Raw genomic sequence first — 19,763 nt, forward strand, 5'->3', positions numbered from 1 at the left:
CTACAGTATAAAGAACTACAGAAAGCTGTTTAAGTAATCCAGTCATACTTACTAAAATACATATACATATATAATCTGATACATATTGTATGAAGAAAAAAAAAATCCAGTGAATTACATGAATGAAAACTATCAATAGAGGAAAATTGATCCTCTTTCTAAATCAGTTCACCTGTCGGAAAGAAGATTGTGAAACATAAACAGGAAGCGGCAGAGTTTTGGGGAGTAGTTGGACAGCCATTGCAGTGTCGTGGCTTCAGTAACAAAACACGAAAAGAGAGAGGAAGGCTTTTCGCAGGCTCTCTTTTTTCGACTAGGGGACCAATTTACATGACTATTAGAGCAAACACGTTGGGTTAATTAGTCTACACCTAAACAACGGGTAAGTGTTGATACATTTCCTCATTAATGATATAAAAAAAGAGGCTCTTACGTGAATGATCTCGGCTATAGCACGTTAACCCCGGCTCCTAGCGACGCTACGTTAGCATCGCGAAAACCAAGTTGGCTTACTTGGTTATTATCAAATAGACACAATCTGAATGTTTACTGAACCAGGTGTGATTGTGTTTTTAACATTCGTGTTTATTATTGGGGATATGATACACTCTTTAAATGTCCAGTTTCGTTTTCATCAGTACGTCCTTTTCTTTTTTTTTTTTTGGTTTTCTGTAGCTAACTTAGCTTCGAGCTAGTAGCCGCTTGATGCAACGTCGCCTGTTCCAGAAGATGACACGTAGCTGCTAGCCAGCGTAACTACCCGACCTGACCCAAGCTGTGTATCATCACGCACAGTGTACAACCTTACTTGTATAGTTTTTTTTTAAATAAATGTTAAAATTATATTTGGACATTTCTTTTTCTTTTATTTGCAAAAGATCAACCCTCCATGTGAAGGTAAAGGTTAGCTAACTTCGCTGCTACGTTGACAGCGGTCGTAAATGCGAGACTCGTTTGACAGACAGAGAAACCAGGGACAGTGTTTTGGTTTAATTATCTTGAAATGACATGAACGCTATTTCAGAAGCCCTTCCTGACAGGTTTATGAAAACGATATCGACAGAGACTAAATATTCTGAAGGGAAATTGTCATAGTAAAGCTGATAAACTTTGAACAAGTGATTAATTGCTTAAAAAACCGACTTTTTAAATGTTCTGTTATTATTCAATTAGTTATTATGTAAACAGCGGCCAGTCCCCCCCCCCCCCCCCAGATATTTAAAAACCAGTTTAGGGTAAAGGCATTTTTTAATCATGCAAAAGAGTCTGTGGTGTTTAAATATGACAGTGTTTAGAAAGTTCAGACTTTGCTCCTCCACACTCACTGTCTCTGGGAGCAGATCATGGTGAATTAGATCCAGGTAAAGATCAGATTATGTTGTTTAGTAAGGATGGCAAACGTTTGTTATAGCGTTGAAGTTTGAGCATGTGAACTCCTAATTATTCTTTAACATTTTTGTCCAAGTGTCTTTTATAAATGGGCATGTCCCTGTGTGATAGATTTACGTGATATCAGATGTCTCATTCAGTTTATCTATCATCTTGTTGAGTTTACATAATCTGAGCTCTGTATCACACCTGTAGCTTCACTGTGATGGTTGTGGTTTTTATTTGCTTCCACATTTGAAGCCTGTTCACAACTGCTACATTAATCAAGTTAGGTTTCCCCTCTTTTGTGTGCTATGATCTTTAAACAGATGTTTCTATTTGTCTGACTGTGACTGACAACAATCATGGGCAAATGTGGTTCCATATTCACAGCAGCGTTTAACCCCACGTGGAGCATCAATCAGAAATGCCAGCCCACAGCGTCATAGCAGCCAGTTTGAGCAGTGAACTGTAGCAACAGCTGACGTGTAGTTCAGCTGTATTTGCGTGTTCTTGAACTTCATACCTACCGTACACTTCAGCCTCTGTGTTGTTTGCATGTTACGTAACAAGTACTTGAGGTCAGCGGCACTAGCGTACCTTGTTCTGGTTAACTTTGGCTGTCGCAGAGTAAAGTCTTGGGAATTTAAATAATGTGTAAAGCAGAATTAATTTGACCAGCATAGCAAACATCATGGTGTGATGTGGGAATAAAATTGAGGTTACAAAAATGTTGTCTTTTGGTTTCAGTGAGAGGAAGTCTGTGCTTTTTTTACTCCCCTTCTCAGACTTTTATGTCCATGACTGTAGCTGAAACTGCTGATCACATCATTTTAGAAAAAAATGAGCTTGTGTGAAGTAGAATAACAAATGAACAAAGCTAGAAACAATCTGTGGCATGTGTTCTGTCAGAGAGCTGTTTGATGTCACACAGTAACAGCAGGTCCTATCTCAGATTCATTGTTTTTCGATTGAAATACAATCTACCCAGCTTATCATGAAAGACTAAGACTAGGCTGTATTTCCAAGGTCCTTGCAGATGGGTTGTTGAGGAGCTGTCAGATGCTATCTGATCAGTACTCGGAGTCTCCTGTCCTGCTGTTGAAAGATTACTACTAGAGCAAGCTTATCATTGGATGTGGACCACCAGTCATTGTTCTTACCATGAAATGCAGATATCATCTGATAGATTAAGGCAGTCCACACACTCTTAGAGCTGATTGCTGACACTTTTGTAAGAATTGTGATGGGGCATGCTGGTTGGTTTCTATTGATCTTACTCTTTGTCTCCTATTTTGTTAATATTTCTAATTTGTATCTCGCTTTGGTTACTATCCCCTGAAAGAGCTTTCCAACAATGTTCCACTGCAAATTAAAAGTGGTGTCGTCATCTTCAGATTTGGATTTGAAAACTGTGTTCTCATTCATAGCACAAAAAGTAATCAGCCCAATGTGAACAGGAATTTACTAATTTATCCTTGTTTCCCAGAGATATTGAATCTCAGATCTCAATATTAAATAAAAAGTTAAAACATGTTTAACATACCATCCTGTGATTTTTAGGATTTGAAGAATAATGAAAACAAACTGTCCAGCACTTTAATAAGTGTGCCATTTAAGCAGCTATCGTAAAAACTCTTCCACGTGTGGATTTTGTTTTGCTGGGGATGTAAGAGTGCAGCTTTCCGATGCCACAATAAGTTATCCTTCATCTAGAGGAAAAGAGACCCTGTGGGTAGCATCAGTGACAGCCTGCATACAAATGTTACTGATAAAATAACCACTTGGAAAGAAATGCTCAAACAAGATGACCTTACCTGGACAGTTCAACGTGCAATGCTTAAATTTGGCTAATGATATTTATGATGATGATGATGGATATTGCTGACAAAATAACATGTTACAGCTCCTCTCTTTCCTGTTCTCTTCTCCATGCATTACAAACTTCTTACCTCTTCTTTTCTGTTTTCTGTTTTCTTGTTTTTAGGACTCAACAGCTCCGGATATGTCATTCATATTTGACTGGGTTTATCACAGTTTCAATAGTGTGCTACAGTTGTTCGGTGAGTATAAGTGAACACACACTCTGAAGCACAAAGCTTTTTTCCTTTTTTTCTTTAGAGTTTTTCTCTGACATGATGCACAGAACTTTTAGTTCAAGATGATTTACTGTGCCTAAAGTCTCATTTATTTGATCACAACAACTTACATTGAAACAACAACTGGTCTGTGTAGCACCACAGCCCTAAAGTCTTCTTGGTGGAAAGCTGCGTCTTACAGTGTAGTTAACAATAGTGGGCTTTGTTCCTGCCATCCTTGTTGTAGTAAAAGCTTGAAGGAAAATGTAGAGTTTCTTTACAAGTTCTGATCTATGTTGTGCCCTGCAGACTCAAATCTGAAACGCAAGTACTCTGACAGTTCACTTCAGTTGGCAATTCTTGAAATTCTAATCTGTACTTAAAGATTTAAAACACTAAACATTATCAGCCTAGGCCATTGTTCTTTCATCTTATGTAGTAATCATCAAAACATGTAAGATAAATGAATTTCTTAAAAAAAATGTTATGTACCTCTAAATGGATTATTTGTGAATCTCCTGTTTGAGCATTAACAGAAGATGGATTACGGGTTTTATTCTCTTTGGGGCAAAACATGCATCCCATAATGTGTCTGTATAGTGGTGTGGCTAAAGGCTTACATTACATTGCACATGTTACGTCAGCTTTTGCTTGCTGGCAACGGCAGATTGGTAATTGACCAGAGGAATACTCAGGGTTTTCCCTCTTGACTTTCTGGATATAAATTATTCTTAAAACCTCTACATTATAGATAACTCTAGCGGAGTGGTATGTCTGTGAGACTTCTATTACAGTATGTTACTGTTTTTTGAGCAAAGGTGATCTTATTTAAAAGGTAGAATTTCAATGTTATCTGAAAATGAAAGTGACAAAGGAAATCTATCTCATTGAGACATGACGTGATAATTCACCACAGCTTTTGTATCCATATGAAATCTGATGGAAAGTCTTGTTAGGAGGTTTGCTGTTCCACCGTTGTGTGTCAGAGCTCCTCCTGTGAAGCAGTCGGCCCTGTTCTACCTGTCAGACAGGTAGCATAGTGCTCTTGTGAGTATAGTGATGTCTGGTGGAGCTGACTCAGTCAGAAATTTCACAAATCTGGGTATCACTATGCTGACTCAGAGGGTGGTAAACAGAAAGCCTTGTTATCTTGTCACAAGTGTTAAGGAAGGAGAAGCCTTAGTTACACCTTTTCTCCTCTGTTTTGTCTGTCAGTCAATACACCATCTGACAGAACTGCCAATAAAACCGTGTCAGGCTTGAAGCAGTTGTCAGAGGATCTGTTATTTATCTATTGGACTTAATGTCCCTCAGCTTCCCAAATAAAGAATACAAGGCCGGGGTGCTGGTGGCGCAGTGTTTAGTGTGCACGCCCCATGTATGGAGGATCCAACCTGTGGCTCCTTTCCCACAGGAAAGTAACGGCTACCGTTGAAAACCCTGTAGAAGTGCATCACGGGCTGTTATTTTAACATATCCTATAAACGACACATGTTTACATCACCTAACAACCATAGCGAAATTTTGTATATCTCATAAGTAATTTTGACATTATGATAATACAAAGAGGCATTTGTTAGGACACTTTCAGTTGCGTTTGTCTGAAAGTCATCAGTTAACATGGTCACTCTTTTAACCGTAACACCAGAACGTAACTTAAGTGATATTGCTGATATTTAGAGGAGAATCCCTCTCCTTACATCGCTGTAGGATGAATGTCTAAAAACATACAGGCAGCTTTATGTATTATTGATCGGTCTGGGTCGATAATGCTGCTGTTTGAGAAGTGAAGGGCAAGAAATTCCTCATCATTCAAGCATCAGTGAGTGCTAATTAGCTAAGATTAGCTAGTTTGCGTAAGCTAGCGATAGTATCAGGATAGTATCAGCTGTCAATTTTAGTGTTCTGGGGCAGTAATTTGAGTTAACGGCAAGAATATTTAGAATTAGTCAACACTATAATTGATGTCAGGATGAGGAGAAGTCTGATGTTTCCCCTCACAGGGGCCGCGGAGCGTCAGGGCATTAATCCACAAACGTCCTCCTTTCTGTTTTCTTTTTTTTCTCGGATTAAATTCTGTAGAAGCAAAACTCAGGCTCGTCTCCTTGTCGATTCGTGTATCATATTAAACACCACCTGTATTTCATTTGAAAAAAATAAAACCGATAAAAAGACGTAGGGGGGCAGCTGAGACCAGTAACTTCTCAGTAGCGTACAGTGGTAGAGAGCCTTTCTTGCCCTCCAGGTGGGCGGTTCCATAAGAGTGTGAAGTCACGTGAAATTAATACCCAGCTCTACTTTTCATGTGTTCATTTTGAATCAAATAACCTGTTTGGTTGTACAAGATATCCAGTAGATGGCAGAGAACAAATCTGAGCTCAGCAACTCTTTTGTCAAAAGTAATTTATTTTACTTTAATTATTTTTTTCTTCCAAACTTTTTAACCCTTCACATATGACAGGCCTTTAGTGCCACCTGACTGGTCAACTGTGATGACATGTATTTTTACCTTAGTTCAAAAGATAAAACATTCTTTCACATCTGAATAGGTTGATTTATTGTGTCATGGCCTGTGTTCTATAATTCTTTGGGTTTTCTTTCAGGACTGTACAAGAAATGCGGCAAGTTAGTATTTCTTGGCCTTGACAATGCTGGCAAAACGACGCTACTGCACATGCTTAAAGATGACAGATTGGGACAGCATGTGCCAACTTTACATCCAAGTGAGTTGTTGCCACTCTCCCACACACATGGGATTCTTGAATGTGTTAAATAATGTGTTCAATTTGGCAAAAAGAAATGAATGCTGTATAAATGTATTATAAGATTTGTGGGGTTTGTCAGTGTATTTAAGCTACCTGACTTTTTCCTTTTCTGTTCTCTTCCTCCAGCCTCGGAAGAGCTGACGATCGCTGGCATGACTTTCACCACCTTTGACCTTGGAGGCCACGCACAAGGTTTGTGTATGTGTGCGTGCGTGTGCGTGGGAGGGGGGAGTTAAGGAAAGTATTGGGCTTGCATTGTACTCGGTATGTGTAAGTGAAGCACCGATACCACTTTTTCGAGTGCTCGTTGAATTCAGGAAAACAATTATTGAGTTAACAGTTTTTTTTTTATCAGTCAGGATTCATAACCGCCATGACAGGGAATACAACAGGGAATTTGTCGTTCAAGAAGTTCTGATGTTTTGTTGATACTGTTGCTGAACAAGGCAAATAGGATGGAGCAATAGACATGACTGAAATGCGTGTCAGGCTGCACTGTAAACTCACATATTTGTTTTTTGTATTTGTGTGTTTTTTTTGTTTACACAGCACGCAGAGTATGGAAAAACTACCTCCCTGCCATTAACGGCATTGTCTTCCTCGTGGATTGTGCTGACCTCATCAGGTTGGCTGAATCAAAAGCAGAACTTGATGTAAGTAGCAGCTACATGCCTCGTCACAGTAACACTTTAGGGTGGTTATTTTGCATTCAGAGCTAAATACTACTTTAGCTGTGAGGTCCTGATGCAGTCTAAACTGCCCTCTAACCCCTAACACAACAGACCTTGTTACAGTTGTTTGCACATCTTGTCTAAATGTATGTAATATAAAAGCTAAGCTCCTGTTTATTGGCTCATCAAGTTGAATGTAAATAGATGACGTCATGTGTTTTGTTATGTGCAGTGTACAAACTGGTGATGGAACAGTGTGTCCTCAAGCTGGCCGTGGTTGATAATTGTTTGTATTATCTTGTACAAATCAATCTAAAAAACAAAAGCTAGAGAAAAACTGTAAACAAATTGAATGGCGTAAATATCTAGTGGAATTAAGGGATATCATTGTGAAGATATTTGAAGAAATGACATCACAATCAGCCTTAATAAAGTGGGCACTGCAATGAGAGTTCATTTGCTGTTTCTAGAATAATTGTTAAACATAAAGCCAAAGCAGAGATGAAAGCCCACACTTAAAAAAAAAAAGTAAGAAGCATTTTTAATATCAAACACTTTGACTCGATGTTAGTGGCAGTTGTATCGGTGTACATCTATCGGTCGGGTGCATGAAATCATTTTTGCAAAGGATGATTTTATGCACAGACATACTATGTTAGTCCGTCCCTTTAGAAACAGAGCAATTGTTTTTTTTACTTTAACTTTCAACCATTTTTCTCTATTAAGGTCATGAAAATACTCTGCACTGTCTAATACTATATTTTTTATTCTTTAAGCTTGCAGCACTCAACACGACAAATGACTCACTTACCATCCCTACTAAAACATCTAACTCTGGAATTTTTCTCAACCAACTACTATATAGGAAATAATACGTTTTCTTAGTTCATTGGAAATGCTGAAAATGTTGGGAATGAGGTATTAGTTGATGTATACATGCGTTAAAATGAATCCATCCTCGAAGGATCCAAATAAGATGTGTCATGACTTTAACATAGAGATATGAGTTTCTTATCACCTTCTCTTCTCCTCCCAGGCATTAATGACAGACGAAACCATTGGAAATGTGCCTATCCTGATCCTGGGCAACAAGATCGACAGAAATGACGCCATCAGTGAGGAGAAGCTGAGGGAAATGTTTGGATTGTACGGACAGACAACAGGCAAAGTGAGTAGAGAAGTCCATCCTACCACAAATCTAACAGAGAGCCTCTTTTCAAACATCTGACCCCAGCAAGTAATTAAAACAGAAGAAAAAAGAAATATCACTTTTTATTGTTGCAAAAAAGAAATTGCATTCATTCCAACATGTGCTACTACAGGATGATGAGCCCCCGCCACATTCACTAAGACTGAAAAGTGATTGTGTCAAGACAGGCTCTAGTAGCTGCATGGTTCAATGAATTACTCCTGGCTTGTCCATTTGTCAGCTTAACCTTTATTTAACGTCCATCAGACATAAAATGTAAGATTCCAAGGTCAAATATATTTATGCAAGAGTTCCCTTCTCTGTCTTCTTCAACATATTCAATCATTTCTTGTATACACGGGGCCCCTTCTTTTTCAAAATCCAAAGTCACCAGGCCACAGGAGTTTAAATCTGTAGAACAAGGGCATCGGTTCCAGGTTATGACATTACCTTCTCTTGTGTGATAACATATTTTGATTCTATGCTGACCACAGCCATAGCCCGGAGGTACCATATTTTTGGGAATTCTCTCTATGCAACAAAGTCTCTTGCTTGTGAATATGATTCTCTTAATTTCGCTCAAATGTTCACTTGGATTCATGAACTCTCAATAAACATTTTTGGCTCATCCGTCCACTCACTGGACTCACTAATGTCTAATAGGTAAGAGTAACATTTTGATACCCAAAAGGTTTAAAAAAATAATAATAATTAATGTGAAACTTGATTCTTACAGCATAATGTTTTTTTCAGGCTATTCTTCTGTCCCCATTCTCCTGAATTTACTGTAAATATCTTTGAAAGGGAAGGAATATCTTTACATTTCACCACAACAAATTCAGGAAGAAGTGTTTAGATTGGAGTAGTTCCGGTCCTGAGATTCTATGTGTCCAATTCTCATGAACACAATATCTCATTAACACTAGAAGATCATTTTCTTATTGTTATTACTATAATTCTACCTGAGAAAACAAAATCATCCAAGTGTTGTTGGTACATAATCTCCCTTTGCGCTTTTTGCTTACAGGGTCTGCTGACGATCACACGCTCTGCAAATGAATGAGCAGAGAACGAGAACACTTCACTCGTATTATTTTCCTTCCTGTAAATAATTTTAGTTCAACCTCTCCTGTTTAATATAGGGAAACTGGTGCTTATTTATTTTAGGGTAATATATTCTTTAAAAGAATAATTTATTAAGTATAGAAGCCTCTGTGCTGGCCACAGTAGCTGGCCCTGAAGTATTTGAACTGCACTTTCCCCATTTGCCAAGGCATACAAACTCAAGATGGTTTTTCTAGCTTGTCAAGAGAATAACTTCTGCTCTGGGGGAAAAAAAGAAATCGGACACAATGTGACTTGGTTTCTTGTTTTACTCGCAGGGCAACGTTGCCATGAAGGAGCTGAACACGAGACCACTGGAGGTGTTCATGTGCAGTGTGTTGAAGAGGCAGGGCTATGGCGATGGATTCCGCTGGCTCTCCCAATACATCGATTAAAGCAGTCAAGCCCTGTAATACACCACCACCACCACCACCACCGGGGGGGTGGGGCGCAAAACCCAACCACTCAAGACACCCATCGTTGCCACCAGTACCATCTTACTCAGCCCCATGTTTGGTTAACAAGTCTGCCTCCACCTTCAGAGAAACCAGTACAACTTGATCCCAATAGACTTTTATTGGTCGAACATTTGGTTCTGCACTTACAGAAATCATACCTGTACTCACACACACAGACACACACACACACAAACACACACACACACACACACACACACACACACACAGACACACACAAACTCTTATTCATGTTTTTCTAAGAGAGTAACATAGCATTGGTTCCACTGCAAAGGGTGTTTAAATTCAAACGGATGAATCTTTTCTATATTGTGTCTGTCATCTTCTGCCCTCACCCCCGCCCCCCCCCCCAAACTCCCATCCTGCCATCAGTTGAGTGTGATGATAGATGCATTATAACTGTAAATCTGTATATGATTTCATTGGTATATCAACAATCCTGATGCCTATGTCCCCTCTTAAACTCATTTTGAGCAATGAGAGTGAGCCACATAGTTGCATACATTGCAGTAGACTTTTTTAACAGTAAAGACATTCATTCGACATTGTATTTAATCGACAGTTTGGTTTGTCCCACTTTCTTTTCTTTCTTTTTTTTTCTTTTTTTTACATTTAAATTAATAACAGTGTGGCCATGTATACAGCCCTCACTATAGACGCATGGCTTTTTCACCCGTTAATTAGATGGACCAGTGCATTTAACTTAGTGTTTCAGAAAGGAAAAAAAAAAACAACTTGTTCCAGACTTTTCTATCTTGTGAGCACAGTTGCATTGAATGGATTATGGATTATTAATGGATAATCTGTGGGTTCCCCTTTTAAAGATGTCATGGGGTGGTAGTATAGCAGATGGGATCTGATTTTTAATAGAAATAATAAAGGCTATAAACCAGGAAAAGTGTGTCATGGTGCGGAAGGCACATGGGTCAGTTGATGCAAAGAAACACATTTAAAGAAATGAAACTTTGGGATCCATAGCTTGATAGTAACATGCAGTAAGACATGAAAGAACGAAACAGATGGTTATAACATCTAGTAATTGTCAATATTGGAAATCCATCCTTCAGATGTATTTTCCAGCGCAGACCTTTTTACAGGGTGAATCTAGTGACCAAGTGTAGATAACAGAGGCCACAGTCCCTCAGTGGGAACAGGTAGGTAGGCCTTAGTAGCCTCTAAGAAAAGGGACCATATATGTATATGAAATGTACATGAACACCGTACATGGATTTTGTATTAATAAGTGGTATCCTTTGACTCGTGCATTACCAGAAACTATTATGCATGCCTTGTTCTTTTTGATTTTGAATGACCAATATTCCAGAGTGAACAACAGGAGGGGAAAAGATGCCAAAATTTACCATAAGAGCTGATTATCATGTTTTTTTTTTTTTTAACAGAAACAATGGAATTGCGCTTAATACACGTTTTTTTTCTGTCCCCTTGTGTCTATTTCATTCCCTCATGACTACGTGATCGAGCTGTTCCAACAAGGGTGGGACTTGCTGTTGTTTGCATCATAAAAAAAAATGTAATAAATGTTTTCAATGAATAACAGACTTAAACATTGATCCAAAATGCTTTTTTACTACCACTGCAAGGTAGTCCTGCATTCAAATTATGTGAAAGTACACAAGTCTCAGGAAAATGTTGGAGAAAGTACACAAACTAAAAGTGGCAGAAATTTCCTCCATTATGTATATTTTCAACTGTCAATATTGATTATTATTATAATTGTGATGTAGTTGGTCAGTCAACAAAAAAAGAAGTCTAAATTCTAAATTTGGTATGATGAAGAGAAAAGCTGTTCTTTCACATACATTATGTAAATAGACCTCCCTCTCCATGCCTTAAACAGTGAAGTGAATGAAACCATGGGAAAACCCATGATCAATTTCAAACATTACAAACAATCACAATCATGACAAAAACACACAAAAAATTAAGTTTCAATCAGAAAAGTAACAAGAACAGCTCAAATACCCACTGATAAAATGTAGAAGTAAAAAAGCGAAGTTGTAAACAAGTACTGAAGTACTTGAGTAATCATTCATATTTTTCAAGACTGGGGCTCATAATCTGACACTTGAAGTTTCAATCTACTTGACTGTTTAAATGTTCATATAAAGAAATAGTAAACCAAATAATTTAGTTTCAATACAAACATTGTATTTGCATTGGGCCACTGGCTGGTGTACATGACATAATATTTATGAGAAGATTTTTTGGAGTTTTTATGACAGCAAATAAAGAGAAAAAGTTGTTTAAGTTCACCGACATCAGTGGACCACATCATGACAAACAACCTTTTATTGTATCTCAAAGGTTATGTCTATTTTAATTCAGTAAGCTTTATTGACGTGACAATATTGCCGAAACATATAATTACAAAGAATACAATAATACTATTGATTAATTAATAATTCAATAGTAATAGTTTTGTTTACAAATAAATCATCAAATGAATGTTCTTTGAAGATTAAGTTCCAAGAAGCCCTGCTTTCATTTTAAGATGATCTGTGTTGCTTTGAGGTTCATAACTGGTTTATTGCAGCAATGCTGTAGACTGATGGTGTCACTGTTTGTCTTTAAACATCCTGTAAATACAACAACATTAGACAGCCACATGACTTTAACATTGCAAAATTGGAAGGAAGTTCACTAATAACACTTTAAATAGTCTCCACTATCAATTTCATAGAGTTCTGAAAAGAACTAAAAACTATGGGATTGTTCACTTATTGCAAAAGTGATTCTAAGGTCTAAATATTTATGGTGGGTGTCAGAACCTCTTCCTGATGCCTAAAGCCATACTTACTGGCTTATGTCAACATTGACTTCCAATTGTTTGTATGACCAAGAACAGAGTAGTTGCTTGGCAGTCTTGATGTGTTTAAAGCATCAAAACATTGAGCTCCCTGGCCCGTATAAGGGGCTGTGGTGTCCTTGATTTACCATTAGGCAACTGAAGGTAGGTAATTGCCCAGGGCCTCATGCCCAAAGGGGCCTCAAGGTAGGCGATATACGGTCACCCAGGATGTCAACCTCCTTGGGGGATTGGGGGTGGAGACACTTTGCATCTCTCTCTCTCTCTCTCTCTCTCTCTCTCTCTCTCGCTCTTTATCTTAATTTAATTTCTATTTATAAAGCTCAATTTGAATGTTACATATGAATGGTAATGTTAATGGTAAACAGTGCAGACACTACAGTATATTGTCTGTAGGCTGTAGGAAAATGTGTATAGTAATATTGCAATAAGCGAATGTTTGCAGAAATGCACTTATTCTCCAACTCCATCATCAAATTATTATTAATAGCAGGTGTGCATCAAATGTGAAGAACACATCTCAAATTATTTTCAGTGATGAAGGTGTGTATTTTGAATGTAAATAAGGTGCCCAGAGTGCATTAAAAAGTATCAAGATAGATGTTGATTATGTGATTAAAAATACGCTGGGAATGACCTCTTGGACCTCATACTGTAACATCGAGCCCTCAGAAAACTTCAAAATGTGTTCATATTCAAGCAAATTAAAATGAATTTGTGGATTACTTTGTGGCAAAATGGCATGCTGTAAAAAGAAGATTTGTAGAAGAACTGATACTACACCAATAATATTCCTATAGTCTATACTTTGTATGACGCCTCGTCTAGACTTTTTTTTTTAAACTATTAGAATGTTACTTTAAGTTAACTATGATGCTCCTCTAATAGGTTAAGAGTATTGTACTGGTGGTTATGTTTGTGTTTATGTATAATTCATATTTAGTATAACCAAAAGCTGCCACCAGTGGGAGATGGAGAGTGTACTGTATAGCGGTCAAATGTTTAATAGGTAGTGCCATTTGTTGTGGAAACAGTGCGGGCTACAATTTTTAAAGAATTAGCAGCTAATGGAAATAAAAAAAAAGGTTTGAGCCTGATGGGCTAAGTTAAAGCTCCCCTGCTATAATTTGCTTTAATGCATATATGAAACACTACAGACCTTTGTCTGGTTATTTTGATTGACAGGCATTAAGCTGTCTTACTAGGGATGTTAAAGTCATACATTTGGTGTATGCACTATTGTCATGTTTTTATTAAATGAGTTTTAGTTGTATCATGTAAAATAGTTTTTTTCTTTTTTACAAAAAAAAAAGAATTGCCATTTAAAAAAATTGGAATTATTTTCCTTTAACCATCAATCCATTGATTTATTTATCAGCTTGAATCCTGCTGCAAAGCTTTTTACATGATGTGATGCTGGTCTGAGGTAAGGAAATTAATTTAAGGAGCACATTTGTTTTATATTTTGAAATTCTCTTCACATCATGACAGCATCAATGACTGAAATACATGAAAAAATACATTATCTTTTATTATTGCTTTCATTTAACAAGTCAATGCATTTATCTTATACATAATGAATGAAATAATAGTTGGCTTACCTGCCTGTAGACCTGCTCACCTGTGAATGCGCTGCCCATGCAGTCTTTGTAATGACCAGAATCTTCCATATCTTCCATATCAAACTCTCAAGTTTGTTGAAGAAGAATGACAGAAACATCTTTACAGTAAGCCCCGACTATCTGCTGCACTCACATCTCCCCAATACACTCATCCTGCACCATAAGTGAGGCAGAGAGTGTTCATATGTTGGTAAATGTGGCTTAAGCAGTTTTGCAAGTGGAAAAACTCCAAATCTTGAATACTTCCTGTCTCTAAGAGCATCCCAAATCCAGCTTTAAAGTTATTATTCTGATGTGTTAACTTAATGTTTTGTGTCCTCACCTTCTCTTCACCTATGCTTCATTTTGTATTCTAAAACATTTTCTGCCATAGTCTCTCTGCCTCTCTGCCTCTGTGTCTCTTTCACCTTCCTTTAATGAAAGGGTAAATATCTCTTCAAGGGGGGATAACACAAATACACACACACACACATTGGAAGCTATTTATAGCAGATTGCAAAGGGGAAAGGTACAGAGGCCATGGAGATGTGTCCTTCACTGCTGCTGTGATCAACTTTGCCTGCCAGACTCACAAACAAATACAAAGAACAGCCAAAAAGAAATAAGAAAGAACAGTTCACTGTTATTTCACCAAGGGGACAATCAAGTGTCTGAAAATCGAATGGTATGGTATAGTATCGTGTGGTATCACATCACATTGCATCGTATCGTATTAGTGTCCTATCATGTCATATACCCTATCTTATCATATTCATTCAACTGACATCAAACATTACACAGTCACTCAGAGAGGGTAGGACAACGTGGCTCCATGTGTCCATAAGATTTGGCTCTTTGTGTAGTCTCCATTAAGATCATGAGGATGTAAACATAAATGAATCTTATTTTCCAAGGTGTTAATAAAAAACTGAGAATTAACTATTTAGTAGTTTGTGCTCAATATATTTAAACTGGCTTAGAGTTTAAAAATATATATTTATTGGACCATCCTATTTATTTATTTTAAATGGTAAACTTTTATAGTCCACATAGGCTAATTTTCACCAATATGTAAGTGTTAATTCTTACAAAGGTACCTGGAGTACCAAATTGTGTAGCTCTTTTCAGAAGAGGTCTTAGGAATGAAAAAGATATGTTAACCTTTACCTAACCTCTCAAGTCAGTGTAAATCAAAATCAGAAACTGGTTTCTAAACACACTATATATGTTGGAAAAAAAGTTGCTGTCAGCATCTGAAAAGACTGAGAACTATGTTTGACTGAATTATGGATTTAGACTTTTAGAAAGTTTTCATCACTTTTAGGTTCAGGTTTTTTGGGGAGGGGCAAACGGCCAAACATGCACCGAGGCCCCTCAGAATAACCTCCCTAAGCTATGCTTTCGTTACACAAGTACATCTTGCCTTGATGCCAGAATTGGAAGATTTTGAGTTCCAGTTTTTTAGAAGCTTCTTTCTGTGAATGGGCAGAGTTTTGGCCCATTCAATGGACCCGCCCACAGCATATACTGTATATATTTTTTAAACTTAATTTTATATCGTCAATATTTTCTCATAACTGGCCTAGTGGTTAATGACAGTCTTCTGTTACATAACAAACTGGAAATGCATGTTTTAATGCTTTACACATATTTAGTTTGGAAAGTCTTTTACAGTGAGACTATGACAATGACATGTGTTTGTCTTTCACTCAATTTTATGTTACGCAGTCCTTTATAATTTAAGTGCAAGTGCATTACAAATCTGTTAGCCACAGCAGTGGTCTATTTAAAAACTGCTTTAGCACTTACTGTAATTGGAAGTGCAGGTGTTTGTAATGGCTCTGTGGTGCAATTCAGCTATTCAGTTGTTTCATATCATGCCACCAGAGGGCAGTACAGTAAGGCAGCTGAGGGTCTCTGAGAAAGTCTATACATCTCTGAAGTCCCTTTTCCTTCTGTTTGCAGAAGAAACAGACTTTAAGAAAAATGTTTTTCCAAAGCATCAACCCCTGAAGTGTCACAGGACAGGAAAAATGAGAAACACTTTATAACATCAGCTACTTCCTACTAAGAGGATGTATAAAAATAATCCATATCATTATCTTTAGTTATTGGTCTGACTAAAGTAATTGCAGTTTCAGGTCCTGTTTCAGTTGGTCATTTGCTGCTGTAACTTTATTTCTGCTTTCTTGTGACTTTTACAAGCTGCTCTGACATATAACTGTGTATAACACAGTTTGATAATCGATACCCGAGAAAACTCATCTTGTTTTTGATGGCGTTGTCACTATAGTTAATTACATTTCTGAGATAAGTGTTTTTTTATAAAATATTATAGTTAAAGCTCCTGTGTGGAGTTTTGAACTGGAACTTAAACAGACTGAAACTAATACTGATGTCTCTATATGACATACAGAACCAAAGAAGACAATTAACAACAAGATCTATTCATTCCAATACCTGATATCGCTGCTGCTTGGTAGGTGTCAGACGAGGTGGTTAACAGCAACTTGCAAAAACAGTCTTTTTGTACAACCTCCAAAGATTCACTGGTATGTTTCACTGTTCGGCGATTGACCGGCCTGTGACAGGAATCAGTCGATTAACAGCCTGTTTGGATATGGTTGCCGACCGGCATGTCCTATCAAGTATATCCAATTTGAAGTCAATCTCAGATTAACATGCATGAGCCGCAAAATTCATGACATGCATGCACACACACACACACACACACAAGCTTACATGTTGGCAGTGTGAATGTGAGGTGCCCATCTGGGCAGTTCTACCTAAACACTGTTAACCTGCACAGGACTTGCTCACAAGACAGCTGTCACTTTCATTAAGGGAAGGTGAACAGAGACTGCATTATGCTTCATTGACATCACAGAGGGTTGCAATACGCAAGGCTTCATTAATAAATGACCACTTTTTGTTTTGCATCCTGGCTGTCTATATGTAGGCGTATGTCCTCTCCCCCTCTCTCTCTTTTGCTTCTCTGGGCTCGGGTAATAGGCTACTGTACGTTAAAAGATTGTTGTATTAATCTTTTTGTAATGTTATTTTGTAACAGTGAATTTAGACTAAATGATAAAACCTCAGCATGCGAGAGTGTGATTAAAAAGTTTGAGCTGCCGTGAGACGTTTCACTTTTCTAGAAATATTACAGATGAACACATGTAAAAAATTTGAATATAAAACAAGATAATAACTCTTTGCAGCGTTTCCTCCTTTCTGACTCTACTAAGTATTTACAGAGGTCTTGTACGGGAAGGGATTTGCCACTTACTGCAGAGTTTGTTGGATCCAGACCAAAAAGGAACAAAAAAACAACTTTTTTTTAATGCCCACAGGATCTTGTGCTTTTCTTTCTTCTTTATAAAGCCAAGCCCTCTACTGAGCCTTTTGTTTGTTGATGTTGGAGGAGCTAGATAATTTATAATTTATCAGGAACATTCTAAACCCCAGTGGCCTCTTGACATTTCAACCTGCTATTGTACTGAATGGTTTTAAACACCTCACAAGTGAAAAAACTGGTCTGGCGTCAACGTATCGTCGGTGGAGTGAGGCTCTCAAGGGAGCAGGGAATAAAAGAAAATATAAGAGCATGTGTCAGGAGGACTATGATCTGCTTGTGTGGGACTATGTTGTCAGTGTGCGTATGTGCAGGACAGTCTATCAGATTATAACAGATACAATTGTTCAACCACCCCGAGCAGAGCCGCCCACCTCCTTCCTCTGACTGTTCCTGGACGTCCTGAAACTAATGTGGATTTCACGGTTTCACAGTGGTGGATGTCATCTGCCAACAGTTTATCCTAACAGTCTTCTGCTCTCTATCGATTTTTCTACAATGTGTCAGATTAACTTGCTGCCAGCACAAAAGGCTGTTAAATGGATGCCTTGACATTTTGATTTTTTTGTCTGTCATTTTTTTCTTTGCCAGACGCTTGTCACATCATGCAGGAAAGTACGTTCTGCCCCGTGTCTTTTGGACTGAGAAAAAAAAGCTTATCAGCACTCCTCATGGAGCATGTGTGTTTGATAGCAAGCTAATGAGCTAGCTGATGATGCGTAATACTTTGCATTGCTTGCTGACACTTGGGAAGACAGTTAGCTGTAAAGATTAGTACAATCACAGCAGATCAGTTCAAATTCCCCCCCCCCCCGGGATTAATAAGGTATTTCTGATTCTGATAAGCTTTCCTGAATTCCCTGAAATGTCACACCAGTGAAACTTAATATCTTGCATGATATGACAAATTTCTTAATGATGCCCTTAAAGCATTCAAATGTTTTTTTTTTTTAATTCAATGCGGGATGTGGCAGTGGCAAGTGATAGTTGTTTCAAATTAAATCCAAGCATCCATCATCACCAAAGCCTCTTTAACTCACTCAAACTGTCTTCACTTACCAGCTGGTGATCCTGGGAGATGTCTTTCATGTTTCTGCCATTTCAGTCAGTCAGGCTTAAATCTTTGAGCTGTGGGTGAAAAGCATCAGTTGATAATGTTTGAGATGCCCTCAGGAAAATTAATGAAGTCTCAAAATGACTTGCAAATCTAGTATAGGAAGAGAATCACAAACAGTTAAGACTAATACAAAACTGCAAAATTAATCAAGACAACCCCTCTTTCTGGAAGAAGAAGACACACTTTATTAAACCTGCGAGGGGAAATTCAATTTTACACTGTTGTTGAACATGCTACACACAAATTGGCTGAAATACACACACACACACACATGCACACGTGCACACACACACACACACACACGCACACACACACATGCACAAACAGGATCTTATGGGCATGCACTAATGGAGAGATGTCAGAGTGAGGGGGGGCGCTCCTGACCTGGTGGAGGGGTGGTCAGTGCCTTGTTCAATGGCACCTCGGCAGTGCTCAGGGAGTGAACTGGCACCTCTCCAGCTCCCAGACCAATTTCCAGACTTGGTCCGCACCAAGACTTGATTTGGCGACCCTCCGGTTCCCAACCCAAGCCCCTACAGACTGAACTTGATGTAGATATGTATAGAAAGATGGTTGGATTTGAACACAACAGTATCCAGACAAAGACAACCTTTCTATAAGAATAAATAATCATACAAAACATTGTCTTTCTCTCGATGTTTTCATACTGTCTTTGTATGTTTCATAATGTTTTTCCGTTTCGGTTTGCATTCAGACTCCGGGTGGACTCTCAGTGTGATCACTGCTCTTTACTCAAAGTTCACCTCACAGAACGTAAAGCACTAGGAGCAGAAAGTTAGGTTGGATGTTTCTGCAGTTATGCTTGAAAACTTTTTTTAAATTATAAAAAAAACTTGCTTACCACAGCTTTAATAACTGCTGTTTGTAAAAGCACTGTAGCAGGTGCGTGAAAAAGTTAGCTTGAGTCCTCTGAGGCACACTTAGCTCTGAAACTTCTTCCTGCTGCTTCCCAAACACCACAACATGTGGACTATAGGATGGCAGGCACATGAAACAAAACCATGAATTTATTCTAGAGAAATGGTATCTAGCTCATTTTTTTAAAGTTGCAGTGGGATATTTTGTTTACAGTGTAACTGCTGAGTGGATTGAACTAGTTAAACCTTCATAATAGGCTGGCAAAATAAAAAAACAGAAGTGAGATAGAATACAGCAGGAGGAAGTAATCAGATTAGGAGGAAAATCACACTAGAG

General features: G+C 38.0%; 1 protein-coding gene across 1 annotated transcript; it reads left to right on the forward strand.

Annotated features, from left to right (window-relative positions):
- The first annotated feature begins 223 nt into the window (after positions 1–223).
- Positions 224–11,216, forward strand: sar1b (secretion associated, Ras related GTPase 1B). Its single transcript, XM_020635571.3, has 7 exons — positions 224–382; positions 3,356–3,431; positions 6,050–6,169; positions 6,338–6,403; positions 6,761–6,864; positions 7,919–8,050; positions 9,454–11,216. The coding sequence occupies exons 2-7, from the start codon at positions 3,374–3,376 to the stop codon at positions 9,568–9,570; spliced, it is 597 nt and encodes a 198-aa protein (XP_020491227.1). The 5' UTR covers positions 224–382; positions 3,356–3,373; the 3' UTR covers positions 9,571–11,216.
- The last annotated feature ends 8,547 nt before the right edge of the window (positions 11,217–19,763 follow it).

Source organism: Labrus bergylta, chromosome 14, assembly GCF_963930695.1.
Source record: "Labrus bergylta chromosome 14, fLabBer1.1, whole genome shotgun sequence".
NCBI lineage: Eukaryota > Metazoa > Chordata > Actinopteri > Labriformes > Labridae > Labrus > Labrus bergylta.

Bases quoted from the DNA above. Each gene is read 5' to 3' on its own strand.
- sar1b (XM_020635571.3), top strand. From the start codon at position 3,374: ATGTCATTCATATTTGACTGGGTTTATCACAGTTTCAATAGTGTGCTA. The intron at 6,170-6,337 runs GTGAGTTGTTGC...CTCTTCCTCCAG, and splicing joins TGTGCCAACTTTACATCCAA to CCTCGGAAGAGCTGACGATC. The intron at 6,865-7,918 runs GTAAGTAGCAGC...TTCTCCTCCCAG, and splicing joins AATCAAAAGCAGAACTTGAT to GCATTAATGACAGACGAAAC.